The sequence below is a fragment of the Aethalodelphis obliquidens genome, unplaced genomic scaffold (genome assembly GCF_003676395.1).
Source record: "Aethalodelphis obliquidens isolate GAN/ISIS:26980383/991018 unplaced genomic scaffold, ASM367639v1 scaffold1, whole genome shotgun sequence".
Taxonomy (NCBI): Eukaryota; Metazoa; Chordata; class Mammalia; order Artiodactyla; family Delphinidae; genus Aethalodelphis; species Aethalodelphis obliquidens.
This window is the reverse complement of record NW_020837945.1, coordinates 83200733-83220193: the sequence shown is the minus strand read 5'-3', so window position 1 is coordinate 83220193 and position 19461 is coordinate 83200733. Positions and strand designations below refer to the sequence as shown.

Sequence of the window (19461 nt, the reverse complement as noted above, 5' to 3'; positions counted from 1 at the left end):
GGGCCCAGCTGCTCCACGGCATGTGGGATCTTCCCAGACCGGGGCACGAACCCATGTCCCCTGCATCGGCAGGCGGACTCTCAACCAGTGCGCCACCAGGGAAGCCCGAAAAAGATAACTTTTTTAAAAAAATAAGTTGGAAGAGGTGTCACATGTTATACCATATAATAAATGACATGAATTGTTAGATGTTCTAGTGATGGAGAAATATTGCTTCAGATGGGGATAACACAGAAGGGGTTACTGAAAAGGTGATATTTAAAAGTATGTAGTGGAGTTTATAGTTCATATATGAGAATGTTTATTGCAGTTTTTTCATAATGCGAAATTTAAAATTATCTAAATAGTCACACAGTAGTGAAATACTTAGATTATGGTATATCTATTCTAATACATTATTTTTTGGTCATCTCAAACGTTTTTGGAAAATAACAGTGGAAATGGTTGTAACATGATGTTAAATTTAAAAATTATAAAACTATATGTATCCTAATCTTGGTTTCAAAATGTACATTTAAAAGAATCAGAAGTAAATACTACATTAAAAATATTAAGAGGGCTTCCCTGGTGGCGCAGTGGTTGAGAGTCCGCCTGCCGATGCAGGGGACACGGGGGCAGGGAAGATCCCACATGCCGCGGAGCGGCTGGGCCCGTGAGCCATGGCCGCTTCGCCTGCGCGTCTGGAGCCTGTGCTCTGCAACGGGACAGGCCACAACAGTGAGAGGCCTGCGTACCGCAAAAAAAAAAAAAAAAAATTAAGAGATTATTTCTGATGAGTAGAGTTTTTTTCTTTATATCTCTGTATTTCCTGTGTTTTTTTAAAAAAAAAAAACACACATTACTTTTTATAATTAAAATAGGTTATAGATAGTAGCTGGGGTTAAGACAAAAGCTGTAACATTTTATTGTAATAAAATCCAGACTGAGAAATACTGCTGTTCACATCATAGGTAGAATTCCTAGATGATTGAATTAGACTCCATGTGTTGTTATCTAGGGGTTTGCTTTTGTTCTTTGCTGGAAGTGACTGTGCTGCTTTAAGACCCCTCATGGGACTATGAGAAGAAGCACTGCTGGGTTCTCCTCTGTTTTGAACAGGTTGTTGGGGTTCCAGTTGGGTCTACCCTACCTTCGGCAGTGAAGCAGGCAGTGGCAATCAGTGGTGGCCAGATCCTCGTAGCCAAGGCCAGCTCGTCTGTCGCCAAAGCAGTTGGTCCAAAGCAAGTTGTGACCCAAGGAGTTGCCAAGGCAATTGTGAGTGGAGGTGGAGGAACCATTGTCGCTCAGCCGATGCAAGCCTTAACCAAGGCTCAGGTCACTGCTGCTGGCCCTCAGAAGACTGGATCCCAGGGTTCAGGTAACTGATGCTAATTGGGGGCCCTTTCAGCAGCAGCCCCTTCCAAAACGCTCTGTGCTAGTGATTTTATTTGCTATTTGGTTCTCTCTAGAAAAACCTAGGTTGTTGATGTTTTAAGGAGTATATAAAAACATGTTAATCTTTTTCATGTAACATTTTACATAGAGGCCTGTAAGGCTTTTGCTCTAAGTTGTGTGTGCGCATGTGTGGGTATGAGCAAGAATAGTAAAAATAGAGGGTGTTTCTTGATACTGCTCTCAAGTCTGAAGAATAATTCTCATTTGTCCTTATTTCCACGTTGCGTTCTATTTCAGACGTACAGTCTTGGTATGGTCATTTGCCAGCAGCATTTTGAGATACTTGACTAAGGCATTCTCTACTAAACAAAAGTTTAAATACTTTGAATGTGTTTTAGTCCTTAGTGTTTGTTTCTGTGAGTGCATGAAGAAATATATCTCAGGTATTTGATATTTACTAATTTTTAAAGTCTTGATGAGGCTAAAGAATGGTAGCAGTGAGTTGGGAGGGTAGTGGAGGTCCAAAATAAAGATTTCAGGGGTGAAGAATTGCTGCTGATGCCAAAGTTCTTTTGTGGCATTAAAAATGAGTGTTTGAGATGGGCCAGAAGAAGTGACCTTTGGAGTTTGGAAGATATAGCACTGAGAAGGCAGAGAATTAAATAAGTCATCTATAGTGTTGTCACTGAGAATGAGCCTTTAGCGCAGAGCACAATACTTTGAGTCTGGATTCCGCCTTCAGCTAATGAGGGGAAGTGACTTGGGAGTTCAGTAAATTAGAGCAGAAAAGAGAGGGAGATGGAATAGCTAAGTAGGAGCCTCAAAAGAGGCAGGGCTTTTTTTTCTCCCCCTCTGGCATGAGCCGTGATAATGGTCTGAAAGTCTAACTGGAAAGCAAAAATGTTCCTTTCCTGGTCCTAGCCCTCTGATATTGAGGTAAGACAGAAAACAGCCCGTAGCTAGCGGATTTCTGGGGAAGTCTTATCTTCAGAGGACTGATGAGTTTAATTACCACAAAAAGAGATAATGTTCAAGGAGGTTGATGTTCTAGAGGGTGTAGTGATCACAGCAGGAATTCCTGGAGTGGGGTGCCTGGTGAAAGAGTCAGGGAAGGAAGAAAGCATGAGGAGATGGTTCAGATCAGGGACCGTGAGCCGTGTGGAGATGGGACTCCGGGTGCGGGTGGCAGAGAGGTCTGCAGTTCTGGCGTGGCTGCGATGCACAGTGGTGTAAGATGAGATTAGTTCTGGTCATAATGAAGAGGGATGGCCCTCAGTTTAATATCAGTCCCTGATATTGGGTGCAGCTTCCAGGGTTCCTGCCTCCCAAAGCTTTGCACAGTGAAGTGGTCCTGAGAGGGACTACTCTAGCAGGTGGCAGGAGGCTGAGAGTCCTTTCCCTGTGGGACTCACATGGTCCTGTAGGCTTCAGTTCCTGGAGATTCAAATACAAAGTAACTGCAGAAAGTTTTCATGTTTAGAGGTATCACAGCGATGTGCATCGAGAAGTAAATTCTAAGGGGTTAGTGAAAGCTGTTTGACATAGGTGAGACTTTTAAAAGATGAATTATAGTTTCATAGTATATGTGCCAGTTGTTGACTGTAGCATTTTTTAGTTCTTAGAAAGTGAGGGAGACTAGAAGTCTTGTTTCAAATCAGTAGATTCATCGTTACTAGAAATTGACTATAAAGGGGCTTTAAACAAATGAGAAGCAAATGTGTATTCATCCATAGAGAGGGTGATTATTTTATTGACTGTCTAAACAACAGTACTTTTGAGAGTTAAGAGTCACTATTAATTATAGTGGGACGTAGGTATAAATTGTAACGGCTTTGGGCAAACCATGACATATGGTCACTCTATATACAGATATAAATTTCTTTGTAGTTTGTAGAAAGCTCTTCTAGTATGTAAATATTTTAATTAGCAACATAATGAAAAATGTCAGCCTTTAAAGCACTGTGCATCTAGGAAGCAAACTGTAGAGTTTATTGTTTGTTAGTGTTTTTGAATAAGTATTTTATTACTCTGTGTATGTTTTAATTTTAGAGATAGCATTGCCCTCAGTTCCAATTTATCTTAATGTTTTTCCTCTTTCTTTTTTTCCCTCTATTCCCTTCACCATTTTAGTAATGGCGACATTGCAGCTGCCAGCCACTAATTTGGCCAACTTGGCAAATTTGCCTCCTGGCACTAAGCTCTACCTTACAACGAACAGCAAGAACCCTTCAGGAAAAGGAAAACTGCTGCTGATCCCTCAAGGAGCCATCCTGCGGGCTACCAACAATTCTAGTTAGTCCATCATTAAATCATTTGGTTCTTGGGTCTCTGGGTACGTTCATCTCATCCACCTGAGGGGCAGTTCTTACCTGTTTCAGGAAGCATTTTCATAGGTCTGTTTGCTCAAATGGATTTAAAACATGCACACATTTTAACTAGAAGTGAGTTTAAATAATCATAGTCTTAGGAGGTGACACTGTTGTCTTGGATTTATCTGCTCAGAGTCTGGGTTTGGGAACAAATTACAGTGAAGAGGTATGGCTACTGAGCCTGTGTTGGGAGAAAGCTGTATATGTGAGCTGGAAATAAAGAAGACTTCTTCCTGTCAGTGGTATCTGAAAACTGGTGACACCTGAGAAGATTGCTGGACGCCTGTTTTTATTTTGAAGGGGATGGGAATAGGATTGGAATCAAGTGTCTCTGCTTGCCATTATTTAGATGTGCGACTTAAGTTTGCTAGGTTTGGAGATGGCAAGAGAAATACAGGCTCAGCCTTAGTGTGTAAGATGTAAAGCCCCAAGGAAATTAGGTGGTTTATCTAGGCTTATATAAACTTTTGCTTTGACATATAGAGAAAAACAATTTGGGTAGTGTTGAAAAGGAAAGGGTAAGAGGAATTATTTCCATCTGAGTCAGAAGTATAGTTGGTACAGCAGTTAGGTTCATTTGAAATTAGTCACTTGCCAAAGTGCAGTGTTGTAATTGTGATCAAGCAAGAGCTCGTGTGCCCGTGGTACAGAAAACCATTTCTGACAGTGGGAGTTTGCAGCAAAGTTAGTGTTAATTGCAGGGCACCAAGCAAGGGAGTGGGAAACAAGTCTCAGATCCACTCCAACTTGGTCTTTGAGTTCAGGGTATTTAAAGGGGAGGAACAAAGAAGCTGGGGTTAATCATCATCTTGTGATGTTTCTTAATCGTAGTTTTGGGTGTCAGGATGTCTCTGGTTTACATTTCTCTGGCCAGGTGGTCCATGGCTTGGGGGTCTATTAGCTCATCTTGCCCTAGGGAAACAATCTGAGTTTTTACCTTAGCGATGTTATCTACAACAGCACTTTTAGTACATTAATGATGTTGTTAACAACGGCAGGTTTAGTCATCTGACTCTGGTTGATTAATGTTCAGTTAGCACCGAATTGAGGTCAGAGGGGACAAGAAAGGGAATAAAGTTTTGGATAGAGAGATTAATCATAAACTCAGCAGGGGAATTTGGTTTTAGGGGGACTCAGTTTCAAAAGCTAGTCAGCCATTTTGTTTACTGACTGTAATGGGCGATTTCCACTCTTACCCTGGTGTTTTTTCCTCATACCTAAGTAGTGGTGTATCAAAAATTTAGATATGTAAGAGAAAGACAATGTAAGTCTTCCAAAATTCATCCAGAGAGCTACTTAGAGTGTAGTTTACATATGTAATGTCACCAAAAGGGAAGTAAAAAGGGTACAAAGGCTTTAAAGTGGAATTTGAAAAGCAAAAAAGACCTGGCGTCGTTATAAATATGAAGAAAGTCTTGGTTTTTTCCAGAGCAGGGGGGAGGATGGAAAAGAGAGAGTATTGCAAAATTACACTAAATTCCAGCAGGTTCACTGAAATTGAATCAGATGCCAGAAAGTTTGGGAGCACTTCTCTGAGCACATTTAAGTGTTGGTTAAAAACACTTGGTTAGAAAATGTATCTGACTCTCGATCTCTCACAACTAAGCTAAAACACTTGCAAAGATAAGTTCTTCATTGTAGTACAGTACTCAGAGCTGAACTAGTCGACCATCATTTAGTCAAACGTAAATATATTTCAGTCTTCAGCGTTAGAAAGTTCTCACTCTTGTCACAAACTTGTATATTACCAAAAAAAAGGAGGAAAGGAGGAAAGGGAAGGAGTGGAGCCCTAAGGGAAACATCTCTCTGGGCTCATCTGTTTTTTTCTCTTAAGCCTTCTCTTAATACTTTGTCATTGGTTGTGTTTTCAGACCTCCAGTCTGGCTCAGCTGCCAGTAGCGGTGGTGGTGGCAGTGGCAGTGGCAGTGGAGGAGGAACTGGAGGAGCCCAGAGCCCTGCCGGCCCTGGAGGGATATCCCAGCACCTGACGTACACATCTTACATCCTCAAGCAAACCCCTCAGGTCTGCTCATTTGTGACTGGTATCTTTTAAATCAGTTATTTAATGACTGCCTTTAATTATAGTGGATTTACCTTTACGGCTCTGGAATCAGGCGTCAATACTAACATTTTAGTCATGTTATAAATCTGTATTATTTTGGGTTTGCTTTGTTTTGAGAGAAAAGCGAGTGGAGATTCAGAAGGACCTACGTAACTTATCCAAGATCTCTCCGCTAAGCCTAGTGGTAGGGTTTGGATTTAAACCCAGATCTTTCTGAAAGATTTTTGCTATGCTGTTGCCTCTCGTGGATTTGGAATAGTATTAATGTGCAGTTGAAAATTTTCTCCTAGACGTAACCAGAGAGATAGTATCAAGTTATGGTTTGGAGTTCCATTGGATTCAAGATTAGGAACAGGCTTCTGCCTCCTTTCTTTCCCCTTGTCGCTGGTCTTGGCTCCTCTCTAAGGAAGGGAATGGAGTTTTGGTTCTAGATGTTCTTAGAGTAGATAGTTATCAGTCTGAAGGATTAAATCCAGCTATGAGGGGACTAGATTGTAAAACTTGAGCTTCCAACAGCCTGCTCTGTAACTCCAGTGCAAAGTTTGAGAAGTGGGGATAACTGTTAGTAGTGACACTGAGAGCAGAGCTATTCTTTTTAATCATTTTGATGAGTTGTAGAATTGAAGGGTAGCACTGTCGCTTATAATATGGGACCTTGTGATTTAAAGAATCAGAGCAAGTCATTTGAACTTAACAAATTACTGATCAGGTCTTTATTTGTTTGTAATTTAGGGCACGTTTTTAGTTGGCCAGCCATCACCCCAGACATCTGGAAAACAGCTGACTACGGGGTCAGTGGTGCAAGGAACACTGGGAGTCAGCACATCCTCTGCACAAGGACAGCAAACGTTAAAAGTCATCTCTGGACAAAAAACCACTTTGTTTACCCAGGTAAATACACGCGCACACACACACACACACACACACACACACACACACACAAATATTTACAGCTTGTCTCTTTCCACAAAGAAATTATTGTTACCTAAGAAAATAAGCAATAAAATAGTATAGAAAAATAAGAATAAAATCATAAGATTTGGGAAAATATAAGTAGAATGAGAAGATAAGACCAGAGAGTTGTTTAGATATGCAAACAGTAATGTCCTGTATATTTAATAAAATTTGCCAAAGCAAAATGAGAACAATGATAAGTTATAAAATTCACACTATTTGTGAGAGGAAAAAAAATAACCACACAATATTTTCTTAGAAGAAACAAAGATTTTCTAGACACTTCATTCTAAAATTTCTCTGGAGGGACTTCATATAGGAGATTCTGAATAGTGTTATAGGTGATTTCAGCCACGATATCCATATCGTAAGTAAATGCTATAGGGAGTTTGGTGTATGTTTCTACAGCGTCTTTAGCATAGGTGGAAGAATAATGACAGGGAATTTTAACTGGGCGAGGGATATCATAATCATCTGTAGCTAAATCTCAAAAACTTACCAAATGAAACAAAGTGTAGAAGGATATAGACAGTGTGGATATCAACAAATAATGCACTTTTTATGACTGAATGTAGATCAGCAGTTCTCAAAGCATGAAATGATATTGGATTTTTGTCAAATGCTTTTACTGTGTCTATTGAGAGGATCCTATGGTTTTTCTTTTTTAGTTTGTTAATAAGGTGAATTACATTGATTGTTCAAATGTTAAACCAACCCTGCGTTCCTAGAATAAACCCTACGTGGTTGTGACATGTTATCCTCTTTTAATGTATTGTTGAATTGAATTTGAATTTTTGCAAGGGATATTGGTCAGTAGTTTTCATTGTAATTTCTGTCTGGTTTGGTTTTTTTTGTGTGTGTGTGTGGTACGCGAGCTTCTCACTGTGTGGCCTCTCCCATTGCGGAGCGCAGGCTCAGCGGCCATGGCTCATGGGCCCAGCCGCTCCGCGGCATGTGGGATCTTCCCAGACTGGGACACGAACCCGTTTCCCCTGCATCGGCAGGCTGACTCTCAACCACTGCACCACCAGGGAAGCCCTCTGTCTGGTTTTGGTATCAGAGTAATGCTGGCCTCATAAAATGAGTTGGAAACTTCTCCCTCCTCTTCACTTTTTGGGGAAGAGTTTATGTCAACTTGGTATTATTTCTTCCTTAACCGTTCAGAATACACCAGTGAAGCCGTAATGGCTTGCAGTTTTCCTAATTGGGAAGGTTTTTAACTACAATTCCAATTTATTTAATAGATATATTGATAAGACTGACTATTCACATTATTTTGTCTTAAGGAGGTTTGGTAGTTTATATCTTTAAAGGAATTTTTTTTTATTATATCTAAGTAGTTGAATTTCTTGGAACAAACTTGTTCATAATTTTCCCTTATCCTTTAATGTCTGTAGAATCTTTGGTAATGTCCCCTTTTTCATTCTTGACTTTGATAGTTATGTATCTTCTCTTTTTTTCTTGATCAGTCTAGCTAGAAGGTTTATCAGTTTTGTTGATCTTTTCAAATTACCAGCATTTGGTTTCCTTGAGTACTAACTTCCCTTTGGTCAGATGCTCTTTGCTGTTTTAAACAGGTATGAGGCCCCAGAATTCTTTAAAATCTTAGCTAATTTCTTCTAATCCGCTCATGTTGCAGCCAGTGCAGTGACTTTCTTTCTGTTCTGCCACAGCTAAGATGTTTGCTGTTGCCTTTTATTAAGGTATAATTTACATAGAATAATGCACAGATCACAAATATACTGCTCAGGGAATTTGGACAAATGGGTATGCTCTTGCAAGCACTATCCCAGTCATGATATAGAGCATTTCCATTACTCTAAAACATACCCTCATTTCTCTTTCCAGTTTTTTTCTATCACCATTTTTCTGTCACCATAGATTAGATGTTTTAAAAAACTATTTATTTTATTTATTTTTGGCTGAGTTGGGCCTTCGTGGCTGCACGCGGGCTTTCTCTAGTTGTGGTGAGCAGGGGCTACTCTTCGTTGTGGTGCGCAGGCTTCTTATTGCGGTGGCTTCTCTTGTTGTGGAGCACGGGCTCTAGGTGCGCGAGCTTCAGTAGTTGCGGCACACAGCCTCAGTAGTTGTGGCGCACGGGCTTAGTTGCTCCGCAGTATGTGGGATCTTTCCAGACCAGGGATCGAACCCGTGTCCCCTGCATTGGCAGGCGGATTCTCAACCACTGTGCCACCATGGAAGCCCCATAGATTAGCTTTTGCCTGTTCTTGAACTTCATATCAACAAAATTATATAGTATATAGTCTTTTATGTTAGCTTTTATTGTTGAACAGAATGTTTCTGAGATTTACCCATGTGTGTATTGATTATTCTTGATTTTTGTTATTTTTCTTTATTTTTGGCTGTGTTGGGTCTTTGTTGCTGTGCGCGGGCTTTCTCTAGTTGCAGCAGGCGGGGGCTATTCTTTTTTGCGGTGCACGGGCTTCTCATTGCAGTGGCTTCTCGTCGTAGAGCACAGGCTCTAGGTGTGCGGGTTTCAGTAGTTGTGGCATGTAAGCTTGGTAGTTGTGGCGCACGGGCTTAGTTGCTCCGCGGCATGTGGGATCTTCCCGGACCAGGGCTCAAACCCGTGTCCCCTGCATTAGCAGGCAGATTCTTAACCACTGTTCCACTGGGGAAGTCCCCTTCATATAGTTTTAATTAGCAAGACTTTCTTGGGGATGCAGTATTTGGGGGGGTGTATGTAGGTAAGGATTAAATTGTGCCTATTAACCAGGGTAACTTATTACTCCAATCCATTTTATTTCTGTAGGCGGCCCCGGGGGCACAGGCATCTCTAATGAAAATATCTGATAGCACATTGAAGTCTGTGCCAGCCACCTCACAACTCTCAAAGCCTGGAACCACGATGCTGAGGGTAGCAGGAGGAGTTATTACAACTGCCAGTTCCCCAGCTGTAGCCCTCTCAGCAAATGGTCCTGCGCAACAGGTGAGAAGTAGCATGATAGTGGAAAACCATAATGAAGCATAAAAGCAGTAAAAATGTAAGATATTCATCAGGCACACTATTGGGCCATATTACTGTTTTAAAAATTCAAATATAATTCACATACCATAAAACTCACCATTTTATTTTAATTTATTTATTTAAGTTATTTATTTTTGGCTGCATTGTGTCTTCGTTGCTGCTCTTGGGCTTTCTCTAGTTGCGGCGAGCGGGGGCTACTCTTCATTGCGGTGCACGGGCTTCTCATTGCAGTGGCTTCTGTTGTTGCAGAGCACGGGCTCTAGGCAACTGGGCTTCAGTAATTGCAGCATGCGGGCCAGTAGTTGTGGCTCCATGGGCTCTAGAACACAGGCTCAGTAGTTGTGGTGCACGGGCTTAGATGCTCCATGGCATGTGGGATCTTCCCGAACCAGGGCTTGAACCCGTGTCCCCTGCATTGGCAGGCGGACTCTCAACCACTGCGCCACCAGGGAAGCCCGCTAATAGCTAATATTTATTGGGTATGCTACATGGCAGTCACTGTTCTAAGTTATAGTACTTTCTTCTTAATATCTATTATTTCTGGTCCTGTGGGTTAGCAGTCGGAAGGAACAGCTCCCAGTTCATCATCTGCTATGACTTCTGTAATGAAAACTTCTGGGCAGCAACAAGTGTGTGTGAGCCCAGCCACCATGGGACCCTGCAAGGCTGCTACCTCCTCTGTCATCAGTGCTACGTCCCTGGTGTCCACACCAAACCCCATCTCTGGAAAGGCCACAGTATCAGGTCAGTTGTACCATAATATTATTTCTCGCTCCCTTCTTTGGGCTAGAGTATTTGTGGAAGGTCTTACATAATAACAGTTTTTAATAATAAATTGTTAAAAATCATTAATTCGGCAGCATTTTCCATATAGCTGCCTTTTAGATGAATTACTCTTATTTAAAATCCAGGTGTAAATTTTCAAGTCTGAAATGTTTTTATGGATTGAATAACAATTCTTAACTGATATAATAAAACATTAGCCATCTGGAACTCTTCTGGGTATTTATCAGCAGTTTTGCATGGAACTCATGGTAAAACATACATCTCTTTTTGCTTTCATAAACAAAGTATATAAAATTAAATTAGCATTGTTGACTCCAAGACATGATTTTTTTTTTAATAAATTAATTTTATTTTTGGCTGTGTTGGGTCTTGGTTGCTGTGCACGGGCTTTCTCTAGTTGCGGCGAGTGGGGGCTACTCTTCGTTGTGGTGTGCAGGCTTCTCATTGCGGTGGCTTCTCTTGTTGCGGAGCACGAGCTCTAGATGCGAGTGCTTCAGTAGTTGTGGCACGCAGGCTCAGTAGTTGTGGTGCACGGGCTTAGTTGCTCCGTGGCATGTGGGATCTTCCTGGACCAGGGCTCGAACCCGTGTCCCCTGCATTGGCAGGCGGATTCTCAACCACTGTGCCACCAGGGAAGCCCCAAGATACTATTTTTAACAGTAGTTATTATATTGGGTAGTGTTAGAATGACATGCTTGAGCTTTGGTAAGATGTATCGTTTCTCTGTGCCCACCCTGAATGGCCCCGGAAGAGTGTGCCTTTTACTTCTTTGGGTAACATAGAGCACAAATCCTAGAGCCAGATTGCCTAATACCTACCTCATAAAGTTGAGACGATTAAATGAGTTAATATAAAAATGCTTAGGATACCGTCTGACATGTAGTTGCCATTATATAAATAATTGCTGCTGTTATCATTTTTAGTGTCATCATTGTTATTAGTCCACATTCCCTTATCTGCAATTCTGAAATCCAAAAAGCTGTGAAAACCAAAGGTTTGTTTATTGTTGTTTTTCCCCATAATGAATTTTAGGGCAAAATCTGACCTCCATTGACAGGCTGTTTATACTACTTAATATGAATATTCATCTTTTGCCACAAATATTAATGTGTTTGACTACATTGTACTGTCCCAGATGCCAGGGGCTGATATAATATACAGCATTACTTCTCAAACTTGAAAGGTCAACTTTGTTTTACTATAATCTAGTACAGACAGATACTTCTGTAAAATACAATAAAAATATCACAACAAAGTCAAACTGTTACAAAACTTTTGAACACTCAGTATCTGTATTGCGTTGTTGCAGATTAATAATAGTTTACCAACTGGCACTGGTATACAGAAAAACAACTGAGTATTGCTAATATATATATGATATATATTCATACACACATGTATATACACACACAAACATAAATACATACACACACATACCTTACTATCTCTGCATAAAGATTGTGGGTATTCTTCACTGTTACTGCATGTAGTTTGCTAAAATAAAAGCATAGGCTTGTGAGCTTTTTGGTCTATAAATAAATCATCTTAACGACTCTTGGGTATTAAAAAAAAAGATTGTGGATATTCTTGTTGTTCTTCTTATTATCACTAGATTCCATACATGAGTCTAAATCAAGCCCCTATGTTTTGTTTGCTTTTTGGGTAGAGACCAAAAGATTAAGGCTGGTTTATTTTTCCCATGATTTCTACCTCCCAGTTAAAATCGACCAAGTTTTTATGTGGGGAGTGCTTGTTCTCTGCTAACTGAATGTTTAGAGGTACTGGGTTAGCACTGGAGTAGAAATTGTAGAAATAGAAGGAATTACTAGTTTAAGAAATGAATGCCCTCCTTTTTTTCTGATTTTTAAATGAAGTCTCTTGCTTTAAGTTCTAGTTTCCTGAGATACTGCTGATGAAACTTTATATTATTTTCATAAGAGAATCAAACTGTTTTCTACTGACCATTTTGTGTGTGTGTGTGTGTGTGTGTGTGTATCCTTTTTTTTTTTTAATTGAGGTATAACCTTTAATTTTTCAATTAAATTTTTTGTGTGCATTACAAACTGTTTTGAACAAGATTGCCATTGTGACTAGAGCAGAGTAAGCAAGGGAAAGAGAACCAGGAGATAAAGTCAGAGTGGTGGGGGCCAAATCACATAGGGCCTTTGTAGGTCACTGTAAGAACATTGATTTTTACTTCAAGAGAACCCATTGCGGGGTCTTCAGCTCAGGAGTAACACGAGCTGCCTTTTCCTTTTAACAGGTCACTGGCTACAGCATTTAGACTAAACTATGGGGCACAAGGTGGAAACAGGGAATAGACCAAGAAGTAGACACTAAGAAAGAAACTTTGATGATGTATTAGGGAGCCCTGGCAACATGAAACTAAACGGAATTCCAGAAAGAAAACAGAAAATAATGGGAAAGAAATGATCTAAGAAATGAAACAGTTTATCCCCAAATTGAAGGGCATGAACTTCCAGGTTCAAGAGGCACAGTGTCCAGCACAATGAGTGAAAGGTGGCTCACAAGAAGGGACAGTTTGTTCATGAAATCAGAACACCAGTGACAAGGAGAAGATCTGAAAAGCTGTCAGAAAAATAAACAGAAAAGTTCAGAAATTACATTATCATTGGGCTTCTCAGTAGCAGTGCTGGAAGCTAGAATATTGCTTTTCAAAGTTCTAGGGGGGAATTCTTGTAGTCTAGAATTCTGTAATTGGCCAGATCTTTACTGAGTATGAGGGTAGAAATATTTTCTGACAGACAACGTTTCAAATGTATTTTCTATGACCTTGTCTCAAAACATAACTAAAATACATGTTTCACCAGAGTGAAGAGGTGTAGACCAAGAAAGAGGACAAAAATAGAGAGGAAGGCAAAGGGAATTCCCAGGGTAACTGTGAAAGGGCGCTCCCCGAATGAAGGCTTTGCAGCAGGCCTAGAAAGCAACAGTCCAAATTAGAGCATATCAGAGAGTCCCAGGAAGGATAGCTCTTATTTTAAAAATGGAACTGTAAATTATTTAGGAGGTTTGACCATGTGGAGAGCTGTATAAAGGGTGATTTATAGCATTTTTGAAGGACATGGGAAGACTTTAGTAAGATGTTGAAGGAGAACTAAATAAGCAAATGAAAAAGAAGGAAATTATTAACTCCAGAAAATGAGATCGAGTCATAGCATCATGATATTCTTTGGATCGATAGAGACCAATATTGGAGGAGAGGGAAGAGCGGGTAAAAATGCCTTACAGTGCTTATCTACCTTAATAGTAAGTCAGTGTGTAACATCAAAATGAATCAAGGCCTACAATATACACATTCTTTTAAAAAATGCTGAGATAAATATTAAAACACCAAAAGGTTAAAAGTGTATACTACTGGGGAACCAGATGAAGACAGGGAGTTGGAGCAAAGGATGGCTATTTTTAGTTATATGCCTTTTAGCACTTTTTAACTTTTCAACTGATGAGCATGTAATGTTTTGATAGAAATAAGAATTTTAAAAATACGAAGAAACCAGGTCATTGTTGTACTCTTGGAGGGCACATCTCAGTTAAGTAATTACTACTTGACTGATCTAACACTCATCTATTCCAAAGAACGGTTTTCTTGTTTATTTAAGGCTTTGTTCTTGAAAGTATTTAAGACTATTCCTGTTCTCTCTTTTTTTTTTTTTTGCGGTATGCGGGCCTCTCTCTGCTGTGGCCTCTCCCGTTGCAGAGCACAGGCTCTGGATGCGCAGGCTCAGCGGCCATGGCTCACGGGCCCAGCCGCTCCGCGGCATATGGGATCTTCCCTGCCCCCGTGTCCCCTGCATCGGCAGGCGGACTCTCAACCACTGCGCCACCAGGGAAGCCCAAGACTATTCCTTTTCTTAACTCAAGCTAACTGCATTCCAGTGCCTTAAAGTATCTTTAGCCTCTGTCGCTGTTTTTTAAAAAAAATATTTAATTAATTAATTAATTTATTTATTTGGCTGCATCAGGTCTTAGTTGCAGCAGGCAGGCTCCTTGGTTGCATAATGCGAAATCCTAGCTGCAGCATACATGTGGGATCTAGCGCCCCAACCAGGGATCGAACCCGGACCCCCTGCATTGGGAGCTTGGAATCTCAACCACTGCGCCACCAGGGAAGTCCTGTCTGTCGCTGTTTTTAAGTAGTTGTTATAATATGTGTTTGTGTTGTATCTTGTGTACTCCTTTTTGTCACTTTTTTTACTGGCCCTCTGAATGTCTAGAATAGTTTTATAATGGAAATGGGAGTATGGAAATTCTTTTAAAGCAAAGTGGGAGAGGATGACCCCTTCTAAAATAAGTGGAGAATATCTGGTTTGAAAAATAAAGGCTGCACAGAGATAGGAAATTATAAGATATGGTGAATAGACAGACTGAAGTATTAGATATGTAAAGGTTGTTGTAAAGAAGATGCAGATAAATTAGGACCAGATTAAAATGGACTCTGGGGGCTTCCCTGGTGGCGCAGTGGTTGAGAGTCCACCTGCCGATGCAGGGGACACGGGTTCATGCCCCGGTCCGGGAAGATCCCACATGCTGCGGAACAGCTGGGTCCGTGAGCCATGGCCGCTGAGCCTGCGCGTCTGGAGCCTATGCTCCGCAACGGGAGAGGCCACAACAGTGAGAGGCCCACGTACCACAAAAAAAAAAAAAAAAAGGACTCTGAATGCTTTGACTAATTTTGGAAACATTCTCTAGGCAGTCCAGAGCCAGAGAAGGTTTTTAAGTAGGAAAATGACAGTTACCCAAATCAAAATACAAAATTTTACATCCAGTTTGTACGTATCACAGCTATATACAAAACAAATAAATTGTCATATAAAACAAACATGGAAAAGAACTATCTCAAAATGATGATACTGGTTGTCTCTGCAGTAGGACTCTGGGTGACTTTTCTCTTTTCTATTATTCCCACTTTTCCAAAAGTTTTTGTATTACTTTATGATAGCAGGGTAAAAATAAATCATTATTGTTGCCTCATTGCTTCATTGAGAAATCAGCTGCATCCATTGGCTTATGCTTCCAGCTCTTTCTTTATTGAAAGGGTAAATGTCCTAAGAATGTCCTCCTGTGAGAAAATATGAATGCTGAAGAGGGCATGAACTTCAAGGAAGCATCTGATCTTCAGCTTGGCTTTATCTTCCAACTTATTTTAGGATTGTTAAAGATTCATTCCAGTCAGTCCAATCCCCAGCAGGCTGTTCTGACAATCCCCAGCCAGCTCAAACCACTCAGTGTAAACACATCTGGAGGTGTGCAGACTATACTGATGCCTGTGAATAAAGGTGAGTTCTTCACCTGTGGGTGTGGTTGTCTCTGGGTCTGTCTGGTGGGAGAGTCTGTATTCCGTCACGTGGTGGCCGCTCCTCCCTTTTTTAGCCTGCCCTTGAGCTGTCACCATACTCCCTGGCACCACCTCTAGGACTGAAAGTAAAACCCAAATGATCCACTGACTTCTAAATAACTGCCCATTTCTTAAGTTGAGTAGGGGGGTTACATTTTAAGCATTTATGAGTGCAGGTTAATTGGATTTTTATTTTCTGAGTTTAGTGACAAGCTCCCATTTCCACAGTTGAAGATACCAGCTCATTTACCCTGGTACTAATAGGAAACAGCCACCTTGTCAATCACTGTATTAAAAAAGGACCATATCTGTTGTACTGAAATTGTTTTTGTGCTAGTAGCCTAAGGAGGGGCTACCACCTGGGAGTTAGATCATTTTCATTAAAATAATTTCTATATTTCTTATATCCTCCCCTCCTTTTTTGCCTGTTAGTGGTTCAGTCATTTCCTACCAACAAATCACCTGCCATTCTGCCTGTAGCTGCCCCAACTCCAGTTGTCCCCAGCTCTGCTCCAGCAACTGTTACAAAAGGTATGTAGTTTCCCACAGTATATTTGCCCAGAAGTTTTGTGCAAGACATTACTGTAATATGACTCCCTTGAATTTCAGCATCCATGAATCGGTCACTTCAAAAATATGTAGAGTGTTTATATATAGACTTGACATTAAGGGAAATACAGAGATGTATAAAGCATCATTTCTGCCCTCCAAGAACTTATAATCAGGTTGAAGAGAGTTGCAGTAGACAGCAAGCAGTGATTGATACATGCAGGGTAAGTGATCTGGAAAATGAATGCTGAAGTATTTCAATCTAGGATGTCTGGTCAGGGAAGCTGGGGGTGTTTAGGTGGGTAGCACTTTTGTGTAGCACTTTGTATGGGACATGGATTATAACCTGGACTTTAGAGTGAAGCATTTTTAGCTGTGGAGGGGTCAAGGGGCATGCCAGATTAAGGGAACAGTAGAGACAAAGACTCAGAGGGTTTGTTTGGGGGAGTAGACCAATTAAAGGGACTCATCTGGGGTATGTAGTTGCGGTAAAGGAGCTGTAGGTAGGGCCAGACCTTGGCAGCTGGCAGTGGGGACATTTCTGACTGTTGAGTAGATGGAGATAGTGCAGTGGGTTAACACATTTTGACATTTGTAACATCTACAATATGATAGCTACCATGTGTAAGAGCCTAAAGTGTACTAGGCACTGTGCTAGCTGCTTTATATATATATCATTAATTATCACAGTACTTTAGGACAGCTATTACGCCCATTTTGCAAATGAGGAAACTGAAGTTTGGAGATACTAAGTCCATACTTCCCAAGTCTAGAAAACTAGAAAGCAGTACAGTCAGAATTTGAAATACTTTCCAGGCATGCCAGGATGTCTCATAATAGTCTTATGAAGAGATGGATTTGGAACTTAGAGCATGACCATCCAAAGCAAGGGTTGGCTGACTGCAGTCTGCTGCTCGTTTTTTAATGAGCACATGGCCATGCCCATTCATTTACATATTGTCCATAGGTGCACTGCAACCTCAAGAGTTGAGTAGTTCTAGCTGAGATCATATGACCCACAAAACCTAAAATATTTACTGATTAGTTCCTTATAGGAAAAGTTAGCTAGTCCTGATGGAAGAATTGATACTAATCTAGACCAGCGTTTCTTCTCAGCAGTAGGTATATATCATAGGCCTTCCTCATACAGATTCTGATTCAATTAATTTTGGACTGGGGCCAGAGCATCTCTGTTTTGATTTTAATTGAGGAAAATTTTGTGTAAAGTGCAAAGATACTAAGCATACCATTTGATGAGTTTTGACAAATGCATAAACCCAAGTAACCAATATTGCATTCAAGCTATAGAAATTTCCATCACCTTGTGCCCCCTTCCAGTCAATTCCCATCCCGTATAGGCAACCACTGTTCTGATTTCTATTATGATAGATTACTTGTGTCTATTTTTAAACTTTATGTGAATGGAAGAACATACGTTCTTTTGTGTCCAATTTCATTCACTCACTGCAGTGTTTTTGAGATTCAACCATGTTGTTGGTGAGTAGTATTCCACATTGTAGGGATGGATGGATATACCATAATTTGTTTATCCTTTCTCCTGTTAGTGGAGATTAGGGTTATTTTCAGTTTGGGGCTATTATATGTAAGTCTCAGCATATGTTTTCATTTCTCCAGTAGAATAGCTATCCCAGCCTGAATATGCTGATTATATAATTTTGTAATTGTTTGCGTGCCAGATTAAAGTGAGTATACTTGCGGGAATTCCCTGGAGGTCCAGTGGTTAGGGCTAGGCGCTTTCACTGCCATGGCCTGGGTTTAATCCCTGGTTGGGAAACTAGGAACCTGCAAGCCATGCAGTGTGGCCAAACAATAAGTAAATACAGTGACTATACTTGCACCTATAGAACTGGAGTATCTGAACTTTTTCTGAGGCCTTCCTTTTGTTTTTTGAAGTCTTGGAATCACTAGGGGTTGGGGGAAGATGTATTGCTAACAGTGAAATTAGCGAGGTCACTCAATACAAGTCTGTATACATACAAAAGCCATTTTGATTTCTATATAGAAATTAACTGCTAACAACCCACTAAACATTTCTGAAATTTAGAAGATCTAAATAAATGGAAGGATATACCATTATAAATATAATAAATTATAAATATATTATTTAATTATATTACTGAAAGACCTGATATGTTATTAATCCTCCCCCCAAATGACACAGATTCAATACAGTCCCAGTCAGAATCCCTACATTGTTGTTTTTGTGCTTGTGCAGAAATTGACAAGCTAAATCTAAAATGTATATGGGAATGCAAGGCCTAGAGTAGCTAAGACAGTCTTGAAGAACAAAAAGCCAGGGGACTTGGGCCACCAGATATATATATACTGTAAAGCTACAGTAATTGAGATAGTGTAGTATTGGTTCAAGAATAGACAGAATATAGGGGTGGGGTAGTGGGAGGTACAAACTATTGGTTGTAAGAAAAGCTCAAAGGATGTATTGTACAACACAGGGAATATAGCCAATATTTTGTAATAACTGCAAATGGAAAATAACCTTTAAAATTGTTTAAAAATAAAAAATTTTTTAAAAGAAACAAAAAGAATAATTGAACAGAAAAAAGAGCCCAGAAATAGACTCACGCATATATAGTCAGCAGACTCAGTAGGGAAAGGATGTTCTTTTCAATAAATAGAGCTGAGTTAATTGGATATATCCATTTGGGGAAACAAAACTTGGCCCCTGCCTTACACCATAAACAGAAATTAATTTGAATTGGATCATAGACTAAATGTGAAGGTAAAACAATAAAGCTTCTAAAAGAATATGAGAATATCTTCATGACCTTGGGCAAAGAGCACACAAGAAAGCTAGCCATAAAAGAAAAGATTGATAAATTAGACTTTATTAACACTAGGAACCTCATTTTATTAGAGGGACAAAATTAAGAGTGAAAGTCAAGCCACATCCTGGAAGATAATTTGCAATTGATATATTTGACAAAGGAGTTCTGTTCAGAATATACACAGACCTAAAAATCAATATGAAAAAGACTGA

The 19461-nt window shown here is 40.1% G+C and overlaps 1 protein-coding gene across 8 annotated transcripts in view; it reads left to right on the top strand.

Annotated features, from left to right (window-relative positions):
- YEATS2 (YEATS domain containing 2) overlaps nucleotides 1-19461 on the top strand; it is a 111682-nt gene that overhangs the window by 80464 nt on the left and 11757 nt on the right. For 7 of the 8 annotated variants that reach the window (XM_027110589.1, XM_027110570.1, XM_027110609.1 and 4 more), the window contains 8 exons: nucleotides 1099-1357; nucleotides 3505-3666; nucleotides 5615-5766; nucleotides 6538-6696; nucleotides 9533-9709; nucleotides 10306-10492; nucleotides 15706-15834; nucleotides 16326-16424. In XM_027110589.1, coding sequence (XP_026966390.1) covers nucleotides 1099-1357; nucleotides 3505-3666; nucleotides 5615-5766; nucleotides 6538-6696; nucleotides 9533-9709; nucleotides 10306-10492; nucleotides 15706-15834; nucleotides 16326-16424 — 1324 coding nt within the window. The remainder of the gene's footprint in view (nucleotides 1-1098; nucleotides 1358-3504; nucleotides 3667-5614; nucleotides 5767-6537; nucleotides 6697-9532; nucleotides 9710-10305; nucleotides 10493-15705; nucleotides 15835-16325; nucleotides 16425-19461) is intronic. The other variant, XM_027110620.1, reaches the window with a different exon arrangement.